Here is a 21,354-nt window from a genome sequence, read left to right as displayed (position 1 = left end):
CTACTCCAGTCTGGTCAGCTCAAACCTTCTGAGATGTTAACCTATCTTTTGCCTGCAATAATCTGTGTATTTCTAGCATTTTGTATTTGTATTGCAAAATAATAATTTACTAACTAGAAAAAAAAGGCCATGCAATAAGAGGATAGAAAAATAGAGAATTGTATTAAATGAATAGAGATCAGGAAATCTCATACAGCGTCATTCATGACTTCCAAACATGTGAAAGGAAGCGTCATCACTGTGATAATGTGGGAAATGAGCAGCAAATTTGTGCACAAATTTGCACACATGATCAGAGGATCTGTTTTAATGATGTTGATTGTGGGATATTGAGTGAGTATTGATTGTGGGATATTGAGCAGCATACTGAGTGAGTGCTGCACGATCAGAGGTGCCGTTTTTAAAATAAAACATTAAACCAATCCGCCCTCAGGTGGATAGATCAGATCTCTCAACACAATTTGTTTTTTAAAAATATTTTCATTTCAGGCTTTTCAACAAAATATACACAAAATATCAAAAGAACAACCGGAGAACAGCAAAACACCATCACATCAACCCACCCAATAACCCCTTTTAACACCGACCCCAACCACATACCGCCTTTCCTTTTTTAACCATCCTCCCTTACCACACAGCACTTCCCTCCCCCTCGCTGACCCCTCATCCTCATTTTAAAAAATCGATGAACGGTTTCCACCTCCGAGCAAACCCTTCTACCCACCCCCGCAGAGCAAACTTGATCTTCTCTAACTGCAGGAATTCTGCCAGGTCGCTCACCCACACCCCTGCCTTCGGCGGCTCCGAGTACCTGCATCGTAATTATCGGGGAGGCAAAGGCCAATACATCAACCTCCCCCACACACCCCCCAAATCTTGGACACGCCCAAAACATGTGTCTGTGATTCGTGGACCCTCCCGCGCACCGCCAAAGCTATCTGCCACCCCTTCAAAAAAACCTGCTGATCCTCGCCACCGTCATATCTCACAATTTGAAGAAGAACGAGGGATTTCTTTGGTCCTCAAATGCTAAAACAGATTATCTGGTCATTAATCTCATTGTTGTTTGTGAAACTTTGTGCACATACTGGCTACCAGTATTCCCTCAAGTACATGGGCAGGGTTTTAAAAAAAATTTAGTGTACCCAATTCATTTTTTCCAATTAGGGACCATTTAGCGTGGCCAAACCACCTATACTGCACATCTTTTGGGTTGTGGGGGTGAAACCCATGCAAACGGGGAGAATGTGCAAACTCCACACGGACAGTGACCCAGAGCCAGGATCGAACTTGGGATCTCAGTGCCTTGAGGCAGCAGGACTAACCACTGCACCACCGTGCTGCCCAACATCGGCAGGGTTGGGTATAGAGGGATGTGGGCCAAATGCTGGCAAGTGGGACTAGTTTAGTGATAGAAACTGGGTGGCATGGACAAGCTGGGCCCAAGGGCCTGTTTCCATGATGTAAACATCTATGACTCTACAGCAGTGATATGTCAAAACCAATGAATTAGATGTAAGGCCCTCCTGGATTTAACTACAAATACTAGTTATTTCTTTTTTTTTTTTATAAACGTTTTATTGAGGTATTTTCTTTGGCAGTTTAACAGCAATAAAATCCACAATATAAATAACAAGAAAAGAAAAAGATATATACATCGTGCAAATTCCGCCACTCTCTCCCGCAGGACCTGCCATTATTTACCCCCCTACGCTCTACTAACCTAACTTACCCCCCTACGCTACACTAACCTACCCCCCCCCCCCTCTTTTTGCTGACGTTTAATTTTCCGCGAGGAAGTCGACGAATGGTTGCCACCTCCGGGCAAACCCGAACAGAGACCCCCTCATGGCGAACTTAATTTTTTCCATGACAGAGGAAGCCTGCCATGTCTGAAAGCCAGGACTCTGATTTCGGTGGCTTTGAGTCCCTCCATGCCAGCAATATGCACCTCCGGGCTACCAGGGAAGCAAAGGCCTCTTTCTCCTCCTGGATTCCCGGATCCTGCGATACCCCAAAAATCGCCACCTCCGGACTCATTGCCACCCTCGTATTTAATACCATGGGCAGGGTGTCGGCAAGCCCCTGCCAAAATCCCCTCAGTTTTGGACATGCCCAAAACATGCCCCACACACTTCGCACATCTGTCCTCCACCCCAAAGAATCTGCTCATTTGGGCCACCGTCGTGTGAGCCCGGTGAACAACCTTAAACTGGATCAGGCTGAGCCTGGCACATGTTGCGGTGGCATTGACCCTTCTGAGCGCGTCCGCCCACAGGCCCTCCTCTATCTCACCCCCCAGCTCCTCCTCCCACTTAAGCTTCAGCTCCTCGGTCTGCGTCTCCTCCGACCCCATAAGCTCTTTATATATATTTTATCCAAGACCCTCCCCTCCCCTATCCATCCTCTAGAAACCACCCTATCCTGAATCCCCCTTAACGGCAGGAGTGGGAAGGTTAGCACCTGCCTCCGTCAAAGTCCCGCACCAGCCAACACAAACTTCTCCTCCAGCGCCCTCATACTCGGGAAGCTTCCTTCTATGAACAAGTCCCCCATACTCTCTATTCCCGCTCTCCGCCAAATACAGAACCCCCATCCATCCTCCCTGGGGCAAACCTATGGTTATTACAGATTGGGGACCACACCGAAGCCCCCTCTGCCCCCACCAGTCCCCTCCACTGCCCCCAGATTCTCAGGGTCGCCCCCACCACCGGACTGGAGGAGTAACGCGTCGATGGGAACGGCAGGGGCGCCATCACCAGTGCCCCTGTACTTGTGCCCTTACACGAGGCCGCCTCCATGCGCACCCACGCCGCCCACACCTCACCATGGCTATGTTGGCCGCTCAGTAGTAATTACTGAAATTTGGCTGCGCCAGCCTGCCATCTCCCCGGTTCCGTTCCAACATTGCCCTCTTCACCTGCGGGGGCTTGCGTCCCCCCCACACAAAGCCCACAATAATCTTATTAATCCGCTTGAAAAAGGAACGTGGGATGAAAATGGGGAGGCACTGGAAAACGAAGTGAAACCTCGGGAGGACCGTCATTTTTAACGACTGCATCCTACCCGCCAGAGACAGCGGGAGCGCGTCCCATCTCCGGAAATCCTCCTTCATCTGGTCCACCAACTGGGCCTGGTTCAATTTGTGTAGCCTATCCCAATCCCTCGCCACCTGAATACCCAAGTATCTAAAACTGTCCCCTACATTCTGAACGGTAGTTCCCTCAATCGCCTGCACCACAAACAGCTCACTCTTCCCCATATTGAGCTTGTAACCCAAAACCGGCCGAATTCCCCTAGAATTCCCATAATTTCCCCCATCCCCTCTATTAGGTCAGAGACATACAGCAGCAAGTCATTCGCATACAACGAGACTCTGTGGCCCCCCCCCCACCCCCCACCCCCACCCCGGACCAGCCCCTTGAGGCCCTCCGAGCAATCGCCAGTGGCTCTATCGCCAGCGCAAACAGCAGTGGGGAGAGGGGACATCCCTGTCTCGTCCCCCGGTGTAGTCTGAAATATTCCGATGTCGTCCTATTTGTCCGTACACTAGCTACCGGCGCCCAGTACAGCAGCCTAACCCAGTCAACAAAGCCCCTCCCAAACCTGAACCGCTCCAGCAACTCCCATAAGTAATCCCACTCGACCCGGTCGAACGCTTTTTTCGCGTCCATCAAAACCACCACTTCAACTTTCCTACCCCCCGGGGGCATCATAATCACATTGAGCAGCCTTCTAACATTGGCCCCCAGCTGCCTGCCCTTAACAAACCCTGTCTGGTCTTCTCCTATAACGTCCGGTACACAGTCCTCAATCCTAGAGGCGAGAATCTTGGCCAGGAGCTTGGCATCCACGTTTAACAAGGATATCGGCCTATAAGAACCACACAGCTGTGGGTCCTTGTCCCTTTTCAAAATGAGCGAAATCATGGCCTGTGACATTGTCTGGGGTAGAACTCCTCTTTCCTTGGCCTCGTTAAAGACTTTCAACAGCACTGGCCCCAATATCAAGGAGAACCTTTTATAGAACTCGACTGGGTAGCCATCCGGTCCCGGGGCCTTCCCCGACTGCATGGCTTTCAAGCCCTCCATTATCTCCTCCACCCCGACCGGGGCCCCCAACCCTTTTACCAGCATCCTGTCCACCTTCGGGAAAGTCAGCCCATCCAAAAAGTGCCTCATCCCCTCCAACCCCCCAGGGGGTTCCGATCTATACAACCTACTATACAAGTCCCGAAAGGTCTTGCTCACCCCCTCCGAGTCCCCAACTATGGTCCCATCCCTATCAACCACTTTCCCGATTTCCCTAGCTGCTTCCCTTTTTCTGAGCTGCTGTGCAAACAACCTACTGGCCTTTTCCCCGTGCTCGTACACTGCTCCCTTCACCTTCCTGAGCTGCTCCACTGCCCTACCTGTAGTTAACAAACTAAATTCCACCTGCAGCCTCCGGCGTTCCCTCAATAGCCCCGACTCTGGAGGCTCCGCATAACTCCTATCCACTTGTAGGAGCTCTCTTATCAGTCGGTCCGTTTCTGCCCTATCCGTCCTGTCCCTGTGAGCCCGGATCGAGATCAGCTCTCCTCTCACCACCGCCATAAGCGCTTCCCAGACCACCGCTGCTGAGACCTCCCCCGTGTCATTTACCTGTAGGTAGTTCAGCATGCACCTCCTCAATCTTTCGCAGACGCTTCGTCCGCCAAATGCCCCACATCCAGTCTGGAGTGGGTCAGCGAGCGGTCACCGGGATGTTGGCGAAATTAATCGGACCCAGATACGTCCAGTTGATAAAGAACTGGATTCCAACAATGGCAACATGGGGAGGTGTTGGTTGTGTGGTACTGGTGTACGCTACAGATTGGAGAGTAATAGTTGACCGTATCCCATATGTAAGAGGGAAATTCAAGACAGAATGAAGTAATCATGTTTTAATGGCTGCAGATGAACAATCCAGATAAGCGACCAATGGCAGATATCAATACAGCCTCAACTGAACTTTTATGTTTTTGAACTTTAAAGTTGTAGCAGGAATCATTTTTAGCAGCTTTTGAATGGCTGTGTCAATGTGAAACAAATAGACTATATCCACATGAGCATTTTGTGTTCTGACTACTCCAACCTTTTGAGTTTTGCCCCAAATTGAATCTTCAGTATCTGAAATAAAATATGAAACCTCATAAAAAAAAATAAAAAAAAAAAAAAATGCCCCACATCCAATCTCCAGAGCGGGCGCTGCTTGCCATCCATACTGACCTGCAGGTCCATCCAGTGCGGAGCATGGTCTGAGATCGTAATTGCCGAATAGCCCATGTCCACCTCCCCCACCAACAGGGCCCTGCCCACAACAAAGAAATCTATCTGGGAATAGACCTTGTGAACGTGGGACAAGAAAGAAAATTCCTGGCTCTCGGCTGCCTAAATCTCAATGGATCCACCACCCCCATCTACTCCATGAACCCTTTCAGCTCCTTTGCCATTGCTGGCACCCGAACCGTTCTCAAGCATGACCAGTCCAGGCCTGGATTAAAAACCATGTTGAAATCCCCACCCATAATCGGCCTGTGCAAATCCAGGTCCCGAATCTTTCCCAGCACCCGCTTTGTAAAATCCCCAGTGTCCCAATTTGGTGCGTATACGTTGACCAACACTACCTTCATCCCCTGCAGCCTACCACTAACCATGATAAATCTCCCTCCTACATCGGAGACTATCCTCCCCGCCTCAAACGCCACTCGCTTATTTATCAAAATCGCAGCACCCCTTGTCTTAGAGTCCAGCCCCTAGTGGAAAACCTGCCCAACCCAGCCTTTCCTCAACCTGACCTGATCTACCACCTTAGGATGTGTCTCCTGCAGCAGCACCACATCCGCCTTCAAACTCGTACGGTGTGCAAACACACGAGCACTCTCACTGGCCCATTGAGCCCCCGGACGTTCCAAGTGACCAGTCCAGTTGAGGGGGCAAAGTGTCCCCCCTCCCTGCCGGTGAGCCATCACCCTTCTTGGGCCTGCCTCAAGCCCATGCGCCGCACCTCCTCTGGCCCGCCACGGGGCGGCCCCCACCCCCGACCCCCTCAGTGACCTTCCATCGAAGTCCCTCCCACGTCAGCAGAACCCAGCCCCTCCCGCCTAGCAACACTACTCTAAATCCCAACCCAGCTAATAAACCAATTTTTAAAATAAATTTAGAGTACCCAATTCATTTTTTCCAATTAAGGGGCAATTTAGCATGTTCAATCCACCTACCTTGCACATCTTTGGGTTGTGGGGGCGAAACCCACACAAACACGGGGAGAATGTGAAAACTCCACACGGACAGTGACCCAAGCCGGGATCGAACCTGGGACCTCGGCGCCGTGAGACTGCAGTGCTACCACTGTGCCACCGTGCTGCCCTGCTAATAAACTAATCTTATACACACCCCCCACTGTGCTTCCGTGAGCTATCTCACTCTAGCTAGCTTGGTGACCCCCCCCCCGCCTCTGGCGCCAAAAAGTCTCCCACCCATTGTTCACTCACTCCCGTTTCCCCGCTCCTGCAAACACGTTTCCTCATCCAGCCGTCCCCCAACAAACACCCAGCAGCAAGCTAAAACAAAGATCAAAGGCACCACCCACCGAAACCCAGACAGGCATGACTCCATCCTACCAAAGTGCACAAGAGTATAATTACCCAAACTACAACACAAGAAGAACAATTACGAACATCTACCCCACAAATTTTAACAACAGTGAGAGAGGAACCCCCCCCCCCCAACCGCAGCCCCACCGACCATCCAAGGCGGGAGAAATGAAAAAACAAGTAAACAAAAAAAAACAGAAAAAGAACAAACCAAGAAAAAGGGCCCAATGTTGGCCAACATATTGTCACTGAGTCCAAAAGTTTTCAAGCTCCCACCAGTCCTTTTCCTTTTGCAAAGTCCAGCGCCTCATTGGGCGACTCAAAATAATGGTGTTGGTCTTCATGCATGACCCATAAGCTCGCCAGGTACAGCAGGCCGAACTTCACCTTCTTAAAGAAGATCGCCTTGACCTGGTTGAAGCCTGCCCTCTTTCTCGCCACCTCCACGCTCAGGTCCTGGTATACCCGCAGGATGCTATTCTCCCACTTGCAACTTCCCGTGCGCTTGGCCCACCTCAAAATACAGGAACCTGTGGAATCTCACCACCATCGCCCTCGGAAGGTCCCCCGCCCGCGGCTTCCTGGCAAGCGCCCGATACGCCCTGTCCACTTCCAGCGGTCGGAATGCCCCTTCGCCAAGCAGCTTTTCAAACATACCCGCCACGTCTGCTCCTGCATCTGCTCCCTCAGGAAGCCCGACGATTCTTAGATTCTGCCGGCGGGACCGGTTCTCCAAGTATTCCATCTTTTCCAAGAGTCTTTTCTGCTGCTCTCAAAGCATCCCCACCTCCAGCTCCACTGCTGTTTGGTGCTCCTCCTGTTCCAGCAGCGCCTTCTCCATCTTCTGAATCGCCCGGTCCTGGGCGTCCAGTCTGCATTCCAAGCGATCAATTGACTCCTTGATCGGGTCCAGACATTCCCGCTTCTGTCTGTCGAAACCATCCTGGATGGCCTGCATCACTGGGTCTGCTGCACTCTGCGCTGCCACCCCAGGGGTCCGCCCCTCGGCCATACTGACTCCCGTTCCAGCTTCCACACCACTCACTACGGCTTCTTGTTCCTGCCCTTTCGCCCGCTTTTACTCCTTTTTTCCATAAACCAATGCAAGGAAACAGTGCCCAGCTGCCTCAGCCAACAAATCTTCCGATTAAAATTGAAGAAAATTCCGGGGGAAAGGTCCAAAAGCCCAATCAGAGCGGGAGCCACCAAATGTACAACCTACTCCTCCATAGTCGCCACCGGAAGTCCCAATACTAGTTATTTCTTTAGCGTATAGTTCATTCAAGAGTAGAGGAAGCTGTAGCCCATGTGTGCTATCTCTTAATTGAACACAACAGCTTACCTTACAGGAAATCAATCTGCTGTATATGGGGAAGGGTTAGAAGAAAACTGCTGGAAAATACAGGATGGGGGAATGGGTGAAAGTTTTAGCAAACTACAACATCAGTAAGTATATCCAATGCTTTACAGAATAAAATGGATGAATTGTCAAAGCTAGCATCTGAAACAGTCTGCAGTAATCAAACCATTTGGCTTGGCCATTACACCACCTCCACTATTATCTCCGCCTCTCCTGGAATACAGAAAGTCATGAGGTAAGGACTTTTCTTTTTAAACTACAAGGCAGATATGGGGACACAGAATGCAGGTAGGCCATTTGGCTTTTGAATCAGTTCCACCATTCACTTAGATCATTGCTGATATGTATCTTAACTCAGTGGACCCAATTTGGTGCCATCTTTAACTGTCAAAAATCTATCCATTCTTGATGCAAGCCCAATGACCTGAAGCATTCCTCTGTTTTCTCTCCACAGGAGCTGTCTCAGCTTTTGTGTTTACAACATTTCCTGTTTTTATTTCAGATTTGCAGCAGTATTTGGCTTTTATAAAAGCCTTATCAACCTCGGGTTTGAAATTGTCAATTGACCCCAGCAGCCTCAACAGCTTTTTGGGGGAAAGAGTTCTAGATTTCCACTATTTTGTGTGAAGAAGTGCTTCATGACAGCCTTTCTGAATGGCCTAGCTCTGATAATGATAGGCCCCCTTGTTCTAGCCCCTTGAACAAGAGGTAACCATTCCACTCCATCTATCCTTTAAATCCTTTAATCCCTTCAACACAGTAATTAGGTCATCCCTTCATCTTCTACACTCCAGGGAATACAAGCATAGTCTGTGCAACCTGTCCTCATATTTCCAATTAATTAGGGCAGCAGGGTGGCGCAGTGGTTCGCAATGCTGCGTCACAGCGCCAAGATCCCAGGTTCGATCCCAGCCCAGAGTTACTGTCCGTGTGGAGTTTGCACATTCTCCCCGTGTCTGCGTGGGTTTCACCCCCACAACCCAAAGATGTGCAGGGCAGGTAGATTGGCCACATTAAATTGTCCCTTAATTGGAAAAAATTAATTGGGTACTCTAAATTTATAAAACAAATATATATTTTCAATTAATTCACAAATTCTGGAATCTGAAAATAAAAGTAGATGGTACTAGAAACTTAACAGAACAGGCTTCTTGGCATCTTTAGAGATAAAAGTTGGGTTAGCTGTTCCTCTCGGGCAGGGCCCAGATTAATGGTCCCTATTCAAAATGCCATAATGCTGAAGTATCTAATGGGCGGGCTTGTTCAATCATTTTTGTTTTTACTTAAATGTAAGTCACAACAACACAGGAGAAGGACATCCAACAGCAAACAGTTAAATACTGAATGAAGCCATGCAGTTGAATCAGAGATAGTATTACTTCCTTTTACTTAAAATCACCCCCATTTCCAGCTGACTGGATTGTTCAACGAGGGGATTTATTGTGGATGCATCTTTATGTGGCTCTGTGGTTTAATACCACGTTGACCAGAAGACTGAATTAAAAACATTTCTGAAGCTCCAATTGAAAGATAAGCAAGTTTTGTCCTTTCTTCATCAGATTACTTCACGGAAACAGGAAGTCGTTTTTGGGAGGAGGGAAAGAATGGTGGTCAAGGGGCTCAAATCATTGCCATGTCGTGCCTCAGACAGGGATGATGATGACTGGGGAGAGAGGGGAAGGGACTGGATCATGACTCCTGTGACCATGTGTTACCACATTCAAGAAAGGACTAAAGGCGAGAATTACTGACTGAAGGAAAGAACAGATAGAAAATAGAATTGTATAACAAAAAAAAGCCCAGTCAAACCATCACGCTTATGCTGTCTCCTTGAATGAGCTGTCCAGTTAGCCTCAATTCCCATGTGTAAGTTTATGGCTCTCTGTTGTAACACTGCTTGTAGGAGCACAAGGCTAACCAAACACTTGCAGGCATTTGGTTGTAACTCAACCCTAACAATTCTAACTCAACCTGCCGCAGGGCAGCACAGTGGTTAGTACTGCTGCCTCACAGTGCCAGGGACCCGGGTTCAATTCCGGTCTTGGGTGACCGTCTGTGTGGAGTTTGCACTTTCTCCCTGTGTCTGCGTGGGTTTCCTCCAGGTGGTCCGTTTTCTCCCACAGTCCAAAGATGTGCAGGTTAGGTGGATCAGCCGTGCTAAATTGCCCCTTAGTGTCCAGAGATGTGCAGATTAGGTGGGGTTGCGGGGATAGGGCAGGGTAGTGGGCCTAGGGGACTTCTGGTTGCAGCTATGCTGAGCTAAGTCGCACGTTCAGCAGCTCCCGCCAGAAACGGACTTTTGGGCTCTTTTGAGGGACCCCAGCGGCATTTGTTCGACAGTTCCCAGTGTGGGAAGGTGACAGTACGATTTCCCCGGCACTGTACGGATTGGACCGGAGTGGAGCGGTGAAAAAAGTAATTCTGGTGCAGCGAAAAGTGCGAGGGGGAAAGCCAAGATGGCGGCGGGTGGAGACCAGGCAGCGTGGGCGCAGTGGGCGCCAGAGCAGCAGGAGTTTCTCAAGTGCTACTTCACGGAATTGAAAGCAGAGCTGCTGGAGCCGATGAAGGCTTCGATCGACAAGCTGGTCGAGACCCAGAAGGCCCAAGGGGCGGCGATCCGGGAGGTGCGGCAGAAGGCCTCGGAGAATGAGGACGAGATATTGGGCATGGCGGTGAAGGTGGAGGCGCACGAGGCACTGCATAAGAAATGGCCGGAGAAGTTCGAGGACATGGAGAATCGGTCGAGGAGGAAGAATCTGCAGATTCTGGGTCTCCCGGAGGGAGTGGAGGGGTCGGATGCTGGAGCATATGTGGTCACGATGCTGAACGCGTTGATGGGCGCGGGTGCCTTCCTGAGGCCCCTGGAGCTGGATGGGGCCCACCGAGTCCTGGCGAGGAAGCCCAAGTCTAACGAGCCGCCACGGGTGGTATTGGTGCGGTTCCACCGCTTGGTGGACAGGGAGTGTGTTGTAAGATGGGCAAAAAAGGAGCGGAGCAACAGGTGGGAGAATGCAGAGGTCCGTATCTACCAGGACTGGAGCGCGGAGGTGGCCAAGAAGAGGGCTGGGTACAATCGGGCTAAGATGGTTCTGCATCGGAAGGGGGTGAAATTTGGGGTGCTGCAGCCGGCGCGACTGTGGGTCACGTTTAAGGACCGGCACCATTACTTTGAGACGCCGGAGGCGGCGTGGACCTTTATTCAGGCCGAAAAGTTGGACACGGACTGAGGGTCGGTTGTGAGGGGAGATTGTGGGGGGCTACTGTGGTTACTGTGCTTTGGGGGATGTTCTATTCTGTTCTGTATTGTTTCCTTGGGTGCTGTAGGGTGAATTGGTTCAAAGTGGGAGTTTTGTGAGAGTGTGGGCGTCGGTGGTTGGAAGGACGGGACCCTGTTGGGGGGAGGGGAGATGGGAGGCCCGAGGTGGGGAGCTGGGATTAGGCCGTAAAAGGGAGCTGCGCCAGAGAGGGCGGGGCCGGACTGATGGAAAGCGCGGGCTTTTTCCCACGCTAGGGAAGGAAGGAGGCAGGGCCGGGGGGAAAGGACAGTGTTGGAGAGGAGCGCCCACTGGTGGACAGGAGGGGGGGGGAGACTACCACACTGGGGGGTTGATGGAGTGGCGGGAGTGGCCGGGGTCAGCAGGAGTCAGCTGGCTTACGGGAGTGTTAGGGGGGAGCAACGCAGCTAGGGGGGTCCTAGCTGGGGGGGAGGGCGGGGGGGGGGGGGGAGGAACTGGGTTGCTGCTGCATTGGCCAAAGGTGAGCTGGAGCTCGGAGAGAGAGTTGGGGCGGAGGTCTGCCGCTGGGGGGAATGGAGAGTGCGGGAGGCGCGGGCACATGGCTGGCCTAGTAAAGGGGATGGCTAATCGGGGGGGGTGCTCCTTGATCCGGCTGATACCTTGGAATGTGAGAGGCGTGAACTGGCCGGTCAAAAGGGCCCATGTGTTCGCGCACCTGAAGGGACTGAAGGCAGATGTGGTTATGCTCCAGGAGATGCATTTGAGGGTGGCAGATCAGGTTAGGCTGAACAAGGGCTGAGAAGGGCAGGTTTTCCACTCTGGGTTGGACGCAAAGAAGTGAGGGGTGGCGATTCTGGTGGGGAAGCGGGTGCCGTTTGAGGCGCTGAACATCGTGGCAGACAATGGAGGTAGGTATGTGATGGTGAGTGGTAAGCTGCAGGGGGTGCGGGTGGTATTAGTGAATGTATCTGCCCCGAATTGGGACGATGTCGGATTTATGCGCCGCATGTTGGGCCGGATTCCGGACCTGGAGGCAGGGAGCTTGATAATATGGGGGGGGGACTTCAACACAGTACTGGATCCAGCATTGGACCGCTCCAGGTCCAGGACGGGTAAGAGGCCGGCGGCGGCCAAGGTGGACCAGATGGGAGGAGTGGACCCATGGAGGTTTGTCAGGCCGGGGGCCAGGGAATTTTCTTTTTTTTCCCACGTCCATAAAGCCTACTCCCGGATAGACCTCTTTGTTATGAGCAGGGCACTAATTCCGAGGGTGGAGGGCACAGAGTATTCGGCCATAGCCATCTCAGACCATGCCCCGCATTGGGTGGAGCTGGAGCTAGGGGAGGAGAGGGACCAGCGCCCGCTGTGGCGCCTGGATGTGGGCTTGCTGGCGGATGAGGAGGTGAGCTGGCGGATCCGGGGGTGCATTGAAATCTATCTAGAGGCTGACGATAATGGGGAGGTGCAGGTGAGGTGGTCTGGGAGGCGCTGAAGGCGGTGATTAGGGGAGAGCTAATCTCCACTAGGGCCCACAAGGAGAAGAAGGAGAGGAGGGAGAGGTTGGTGGTGGAGATTTTAAAGGTGGATAGGAGGCATGCAGAGGTCCCCGAGGAGGGACTACTCCAGGAGCAATGAAGCCTCCAGGCTGAGTTCGACCTGTTAACCACCAGGAAGGCAGAGGTGCAGTGGAGGAAAGGGCAAGGGGCGGTGTATGAGTACGGGGAAAAGGCTAGCCGGAAAATCTTATGAGGAAAGGCTGATGGACTTGAGGTTGTTTTCGTTGGAGAGAAGAAGGTTAAGAGGAGACTTAATAGAGGCATACAAAATGATCAGGGGGTTAGATAGGGTGGACAGTGAGAGCCTTCTCCCGCGGATGGAAATGGCTGGCATGAGGGGACATAGCTTTAAACTGAGGGGTAATAGATATAGGTCAGAGGTAGGTTCTTTACGCAAAGAGTGGTGAGGCCGTGGAATGCCCTACCTGCAACAGTAGTGAACTCGGCAACATTGAGGGCAGTTAAAAATTTATTGGATAAGCATATGGATGATAATGGCATAGTGTAGGTTAGATGGCTTTTGTTTCGGTGCAAAATCGTGGGCCGAAGGGCCTGTACTGCGCTGTATCGTTCTATGTTCTAAGTTGGCACACCAGCTTCGGAAGCGGGAGGCAGCAAGGAAGATTGGGGAGTTAGGGATAAAGGGGGGAACACTGTGTGGAGTGCGGTGGGAATAAATGTGGTATTTAGAGCCTTTTATGAGGGGCTGTATAGGTCTGAGCCCCCGACAGAAGAGGGGGGATGCGTCGATTTTTGGATCGACTGAGGTTCCCGAGGGTGGAGGAGGAGCAGGTGGCTGGGCTTGGGGCACCGGTAGGGCTGGAGGAGCTGACTAAGGGGCTGGGGAGTATGCAGGCGGGGAAGGCACCGGGTCAGATGGGTTCCCGGTGGAATTTTACCGGAAGTACGTGGACCTGCTTTATTAGTGAGGACTTTCAATGAGGCGAGGGAGAGGGGAGCCCTGTCCCCGACGATGTCCAGGGCGCTGATCTCGCTGATCTTGAAGCGGGACAAGGACCCATTACAGTGTGGGTAGTTATAGGCCAATCTCTCTCCTCAACGTGGATGCAAAGCTGTTAACGAAGGTGTTGGCTACCAGAATTGAGGACTGTGTCCCAGGGGTGATTCACGAGGACCAGATGGGTGTTGTTAAGGGAAGGCAGCTGAATACCAATGTGCGGAGGTTCCTTAGCGTAATCATGATGCCTACAGTGGAGGGGGAGGCGGAGATAGTGGCGGCGATGGACGCGGAGAAGGCCTTCAATAGGGTGGAGTGGGGGTACCTCTGGGAAGTGTTGAGGAGGTTTGGGTTCGGGGAGGGGTTCATTAGTTGGGTTAGGCTACTTTACGAAGCCCCGGTGGCGGGTGTGGCCACGAACCGGAGGAGGTCGGAATACTTTTGGCTGTACAGGGGATGAGGCAGGGGTGCCTCCTATCCCCCTTGTTATTTGCATTGGCAATTGAGCCTTTGGCTATGGCTCTAAGGGAGTCCAGGAACTGGAGGGGGCTGGTTCGGGGAGGGGAGGAATACTGGGTTTCGTTGTATGCCGATGACCTGTTACTGTATGTGGCGGACCCAGTGGGGTGATGCCGGAGGTGATGCGGATCCTCAGGGAGTTTGGGGACTTTTCCGGGTATAAGCCCAACGTGGGGAAGAGTGAGCTCTTCGTGATATATCCAGGGGACCAGGGAAGGGGGATAGACGAGCTTCCACTGAAGAGGGCGGAAAGAAGTTTTCGGTACCTGGGGATCCAGGTGGCCAGGAGCTGAGGGGCCCTACATAAGCTAAACTTGACGAGGCTGGTGGAGCAGATGGAAGAGGAGTTTAAAAGGTGGGATATGCTGCCACTCTCCTTGGCGGGTAGGGTACAGTCGGTGAAGATGACGGTGCTCCCGAGGTTCCTTTTTATATTCCAGTGCCTCCCCATCCTGATCCCCAAGGCCTTTTTTAAGCGGGTCAGTAGGAGCATCATGGGATTCATGTGGGTGAAAAAGACCCTGAGGGTGAGAAGGGTGTTTCTGGAGCGGATTAGGGACAGAGGAGGGTTAGCGTTACCGAATCTGTGTGGGTATTACTGGGCTGCCAATGTAGCGATGATACGCAAGTGGGTAATGGAGGGGGTGGCGTGGAAGAGGCTGGAGATAGCGTCCTGTGTGGGCACGAGCCTGGGAGCGCTGGTGACAGCACTGCTGCCGCTCCCGCCGACTAGGTACACCACGAGTCCGGTGGTGGCGGCAACTTTGAGAATTTGGGGGCAGTGGAGGCGCCACAGGGGTGAGGTAGAGGCTTCGGTTTGGTCCCCGATCCGGGAGAACCATCGGTTCGTTCCGGGGAGAATGGATGGAGGGTTCCTGAGCTGGCACAGGGCAGGAATTAGAAGGATGGGGGACCTGTTTTTGATGGGACGTTTGCGAGCCTTTGGGGCGCTGGAGGAAAATTCAGGCTTCCCCCCGGAAATGCCTTCAGGTACATGCAGGTAAGGGCTTTTGGAAGACGGCAGGTGAGGGAGTTCCCACTGCTTCCAACACTCAGGATCCAGAATAGGGTGCTCTCAGGGGTGTGGGTTGGAGAAGGCAGAGTCTCGGCGATCTACCAGGAGCTGCAGGAGGAGGAGACCTCTGTGGAGTAGCTAACGGGTAAATGGGAGGAGGAGCTTGGGGAGGAGATAGAAGAGGGTACGTGGGTGGATGCCCTGGGTAGGGTTAATTCTTCCTCCTCTTGTGCCAGGCTTAGCTTGATATAATTTAAGGTTCTTCACAGAGCGCATATGACAGGGGCAAGGCTGAGCAGGTTCTTTGGGATGGAAGACAGGTGTGGGAGGTGCTCGGGGTGCCCAGCAAATTATACCGATATGTTCTGGGCGTGCCCGGCGCTGGATGGGTTCTGGAGTATTGCGAGGACGGTGTCTAAGGTGGTGAACACCCGGGTTAAGCCGAGCTGGGGGTTAGCACTATTTGGGGTATCGGACAAAGAGACCGGTATTCTGGCCTTTGCGTCCCTGGTAGCCCGGCGGAGGATTCTGCTACAGTGGAAGGATGCGAGGCCCCCGAGCGTGGAAGCCTGGATCAGCGACATGGCAGGGTTCATTAAATTGGAGAGGGTAAAATTTGCCTTGAGAGGGTCTGTGCAAGGGTTTTTCAGGCGGTGGCAACCGTTCCTAGACTTTCTAGCGGGGCATTAGGAGGTGGTCAGTAGCAGCAGCAACCCAGAGGGGGGCGGGTGTACTTTGTGTTTTCTACTGTGTTTATTATTGCTTAATGGGGGGTTTGTATATTGGGGGAATTTGTGATGTAGTTGTAAGATGTTTATTTATGTGTTCTTTGTTTTTCTTTTTTTTGTAAGTGTTTGTTGAAAATATGTAAAAATTTGAATTAAAATATTTCTTTAAAAAAAGGGTAGTGGGCCTAGGCAGGGTACTCTTTCCAAGGGTTTGTGCAGACTCGTCTGCATTGTAGGAAATCTATAGTTGTAACAGAAGGCCACCACAACATGTTAGAGGTAATCCCAAGAGAGGAGGACAATTCCTCACAGCCTTTTAAGTCCACGAGGCGGTAAGCTAAGATGATTAGATATCGTAGGGTGGAAAAGGGCTCTTGTGGATCATAAACATTAGCACGACCTGCTGGGCCGAATTACCTTTTTGCATGTTATAAATTCTATGGTCTAATCACAGAACCATAGTACATGATTATACAGCAATCTAATGGAAACACAAGATCAAACAACCAGTGGAATGCAATAGTTCTCATTCCTGCATTGTAATTGTGTTTGTGGAATGCAGCTCATCTACATTATTGAATGGAGATTGCCAGGTTAAAGTGACAATACTGCAGGGAGTACCTGTGGGAATCAGCAAGCTCTTGCATTGGCTGTGGAAAGAACCGTCTTGATCTGCTCAATACTTTCTCTCATTCCATATTTAGTGTACTTGTGTCATCAGAAACCGTGAGAGCAAAGCTTTAAGCCAGTGACAGATCTGTATGTGCCTGAACACTGTGAAAGTTTGGCACCATCCAGTCCAAAGCAGCCCACTTTATTGCTACCCCTTCCACTAACATTCACTCCCTCCACAAAGAACAGTGGCAGCTGAGTGTACCATTTACAAGATACACTGCAGGTTCCTTAGGCAGCACCTTCCAAACCTGCCACCACTACTATCTGGAAGGGCAAGAGCAGCAAATACATGGGCACATCACCACCTCGAGGTTCCCCTCCAAGTCACTCACCACTCTGACTTGGGAACATATTGCGGTTCCTTCACTCACTGGGGGTCAAAATTGTAGAATTCCCTCCCTTTCGATTTTGGATGACTTTTCGAGTCTAGATGACTCTTTGTCAAAGCTAACAAAGCTCAAAGAGACATCCAGACTCAAAACGTTAGCTCCCTTTTCTCTCCACCGATGCTGTCAGACCTGTTGAGAATGTCCAGTATTTTCTGTTTTTGTGTCAGATTCCAGCATCCGCAGTAATTTTCTTTTACCTATAAATTATTATTTTTTAATATAAATTTAGAGTACGCAGTTTAAAAAAAAAAAAAAAAAAAAAAATCCAATTTTTAAAAAAAAAATCCAATTACTGGACAATTTAGCGTGGCCAACCACCTACCCTGCACATCATTGGGTTGTGGGGAGAGAGCCATGCAACACTGAGAGAATGTGCAAACTCCACATGGACAGTGACCCGGGGCCGGGATCGAATCCAGGTCCTCGGCACCATGAGGCAGCAGTGCTAACCACTGCACCACCATGCCACTCCAGCCCCACCTAACCTGCACAAATCTGGACACAAGGGGAAATTTAGCATGGCCAGTCCACCTAACCTGCACATCTTTGGACTGTGGGAGGAAACCAGAGCAAATCAAATCATGTTCCGTAACCTGCCCACAGCTACAAATCGGACCACACCCATTAATCAGCCCATGCCCACAGAATATTTTTTTAATTATTTTTTTTAATGCATTTTATTCAAACTTGTATCAAAGTAGTTACAGCGAATTAACATCCCGGGAAACATCTTCCCAACAATCAACTATACAGTTTGTACAGATTTTCCTCCTCTTTCACCACATCGGCCTTCCTCCTCTCCATGAGCTCCGGCTTCTCTGAAACCCCAAATATCACCACCAAAGGGTCCGGGTCCACCTCCTCCTCCACTATCCTGGCTAAGACCGCGAACACTCCTGCCCAGAATCTTCCCAATTTTTCACAACCCCAAAACATGTGCCATGCCCACAGAATTGACCACACCAGGAAACATAGCCACAAAACTGCCAAATTCAAGGCTCCTCTAATCACATTTGCCTAGGTGCACCGGGAAACAGTCGTTTTCGTGGTCTTCTAAATTTTTTGAGCTTTCAGGGGCAGCACGGTGGCACAGCAGTTAGCATTGCTGCCTCACAGCGCTGAGGATCCAGGCTCGATCTCGGCCCTGGGTCACTGTCCGTGTGGAGTTTGCACATTCTCCCCGTATCTGCGTGGTCTCACACCCACAACCCAAAAGCGTACAGGGTAGGTGAATTGGCCACGCTAAATTGCTCCTTAATTGGGGGGAAAAAGAATTGGGTCCTCTAAATTTATTTTTAAAATATTTTTTTGAGCATTTAAAATAAAACTTGTTCTCGCTCTTATTAGGTATATATCTTCTGCTTTTTTGAATGTGGGTCTGTGGGTGACACAGTGGTTAGCACTGCTGCCTATGGCGCTGAGGATCCGAGTTCAATCCCGGCCCTGGGTCACTGTCCGTGTGGAGTTTGCACATTCCCCCCGTGTCTGTGTGGGTTTCACCCCATAACCCAAAGATGTGTAGGTTAGGTGGATTGGCCATGCTAAATTACCCCTTAATTGGGGAAAAAAATAATTGGGTACTGTAAAAAAAAATTTTTAAGAATGTGGTTCAATGATGCAAGTCAGGTTAAAAATAGAAAAGCTTTCCAGATTGTAGCCCTTACAATGAGTTGTTTCACCCTGTTCAGAACAGCCAAGGCAGAGGACAGAGATTGCACATAAAGGAGGGTAAATTCAAACCTTATCTCAAAGAAAGATTGACTAATCTATGAAACAAGCTGTGAAAAAAAAAAAAAATTATTGATTAATTCAAATACAAATTAGATATATTTTTTAGAAAACAACATGTTAGGATCAGGTTTCTGAGTAATTTGAACCGTAAGCGCAGCATGTTTGTAAGGAACCAGTGAATTTGGGCCCATAGTTACCATAGCTGTGCACCAGTGAGGTTTTACTCAGCTTGTTTCTTGGTCCGTTGTAGATTAATTAGTGGTTTATTGAGTTAAATCATAGAACCATAGAATTTACAATGCAGAAGGAGGCCATTCGGCCCATCAAGTCTGCACCGGCCCTTGGAAAGAGCACCCTACCCAAGCCCACACTTCCACCTTATCTCCTTAACCCAGTAGCTCCGCCCCACCTTTTTGGACACTAAGGGCAATTTAGCATGGCCAGTCCACCTAACCTGCACATCTTTGGACTTCTGCACATCTTTAACCATTGTTGAATAATGGTTAATTTATAGCAACGAGAGTTTGCATTTATCTAGCACCTTTTACTGTAGTAAAAACATCCCAAGGTGCTTCACAGAAGCTTAATCGAATAATAATTAACGTCTCATCAAAGAAGACTGTCTTTGGGCAGGTAACCAAAAGCTGGCTCGAGGAGGTAGATTTTAAGAAGTGCCATAAAGGTGAAGATTTTACCTAGGGAATTCCGGAACTACTCATAGCTGAAAACTTGGCCACCAATGTTGGAGCAGTGAAAATCGGGCTTTCAAGGGTTCCAAAATTGAAGGAACACCGAGATCTTGGAGGATTGTAGACCTGAATAAGTTATAGAGCTAGAGAGGGACGAAACCCTTGGAGGTTTTTGAAAACCAGGATGAAGCAGGTGGGCGGCACGGTAGCACAGTGGTTAGCACTGTTGTTCACAGCTCCAGGGTTCCAGGTTCGATTCCCGGCTTGGCTCACTGTCTGTGTGGAGTCTGCACATTCTCCCTGTGTCTGCGTGGGTTTCCTCCGGGTGCCCTGGTTTCCTCCCGCAGTCCCAAAAGACGTGCTGGTAGGTGAATTGGCATTCTGAATTCTCCCTCCATGTACCCGAACAGGCGCCAGAATATGGCAACTAGGGGCTTTTCACAGTTACTTCATTGCAGTGTTAATGTAAGGCTACTTGTGACAATAAAGATTATTATTATAAGTTATTAATTTGAGGTGATAGTGGACCAGGAGCCAAAGTAGGTCAGCAAGCACCATGTGAACTGGGACTTGGATGTAAAGTTGGTCCAGACACCCACTGCCACCTATACAGTTTCAATGTAAAATGACCTGGAAAGAATGAAGGGAAGTGAGACTTGTTCAATCAGGATTTGATGGCGAATGTCCTGGTGTGTTGCCCTTATACGGATAGATCTTGAAAACATCTCCACAATCTTTTAAGCCAGTTCATTTATTTACCTCCATACTATGCGCGTCTCAAAATGCAGATGCAGAAGAAACCCGAGGCCTGGGTGTCCCACCTCTGTTCACATTTTAATAGATTTAGAGTACCCAATTCTTTTTTTTTTTTCAATTAAGAGGCAATTTAGCGTGGCCAGTCGCTTACCCTGTACATCTTTGGGTTGTGGGGATGAGACCCATGCAGACACAGGGAGAATGTGCAAACTCCACACAGACAGTGACCCGGGGCCGGGATCGACCCGAGTCGATAGCACAATTGGATAGCACAATTGCTTCACAGCTCCAGGGTCCCAGGTTCGATTCTGGCTTGGGTCACTGTCTGTGCGGAGTCTGCACATCCTCCCCGTGTGTGCGTGGGTTTCCTCCGGGTGCTCCGGTTTCCTCCCACAGTCCAAAGATGTGCAGGTTAGGTGGATTGGCCGTGATAAATTGCCCTTAGTGTCCAAAATTGCCCTTAGTATTGGGTGGGGTTGCTGGGTTGTGGGGATAGGGTGGAGGTGTTGACCTTGGGTGGGGTGCTCTTTCCAGGAGCCGGTGCAGACTCGATGGGCCGAATGGCCTCCTTCTGCACTGTAAATTCTATGATAATCTTTGATTAATCTGGGACAAAGGTTCGGCACAACATCGTGGGCCGAAGGGCCTGTTCTGTGCTGTATTTTTCTATGTTCTATGAGTCCTCGGCGGCGTGAGGCAGCAGTTTTAACCACTGCGCCGCCGTGCTACTCTACCTCTGTTCACTTTTGAGCAGAAAAGCAGAAGTGAAATCTCTCCTCCCCCAAGTTTATCGTTGAAGTGAAGTTTGGATATAATCACTAATATCATCGGAAAGTCCTTGGGTGGGATTCTCTGTTGGCTGATGCTGATATCGTGAAACGTGATTGGGCGGAGAATAGGTTCCGACACAAATCGCGGCTGGAACCAATTTGACGCCAAATCACAATTCTCCGTCACTCGACAGCGGCGTCAATGCGTACTGGAACGCACGTACAGTAAACACCATTTGCATATCATTAGCAGACCTAACCCGGTATTCTCTGGGGCCTCCACAATTCTCCTCCTCCGATAGGCCAAGTTCCCAATAGCATGGATGACTTGTGCTTTTAAAAATCGTGAAACCGGC

At 50.3% G+C, this 21,354-nt stretch overlaps 1 protein-coding gene and 1 pseudogene across 5 annotated transcripts in view; both read left to right on the top strand.

The window, feature by feature from the left end:
• Positions 1–21,354, top strand: part of tmem62 (transmembrane protein 62) — a 106,920-nt gene that overhangs the window by 41,718 nt on the left and 43,848 nt on the right. For all 5 annotated transcript variants that reach the window (XM_072487526.1, XM_072487535.1, XM_072487553.1 and 2 more), the window contains one exon: positions 8,087–8,211. In XM_072487526.1, coding sequence (XP_072343627.1) covers positions 8,087–8,211 — 125 coding nt within the window. The remainder of the gene's footprint in view (positions 1–8,086; positions 8,212–21,354) is intronic.
• On the top strand, positions 4,697–5,198 carry LOC140398654 (cytochrome b-c1 complex subunit 10 pseudogene; annotated as a pseudogene).

The sequence above is a fragment of the Scyliorhinus torazame genome, chromosome 2 (assembly GCF_047496885.1).
Source record: "Scyliorhinus torazame isolate Kashiwa2021f chromosome 2, sScyTor2.1, whole genome shotgun sequence".
Lineage (NCBI taxonomy): Eukaryota > Metazoa > Chordata > Chondrichthyes > Carcharhiniformes > Scyliorhinidae > Scyliorhinus > Scyliorhinus torazame.
Note: the sequence above shows the minus strand (reverse complement) of the source record. Positions and strands in the feature narration are given on the sequence as shown.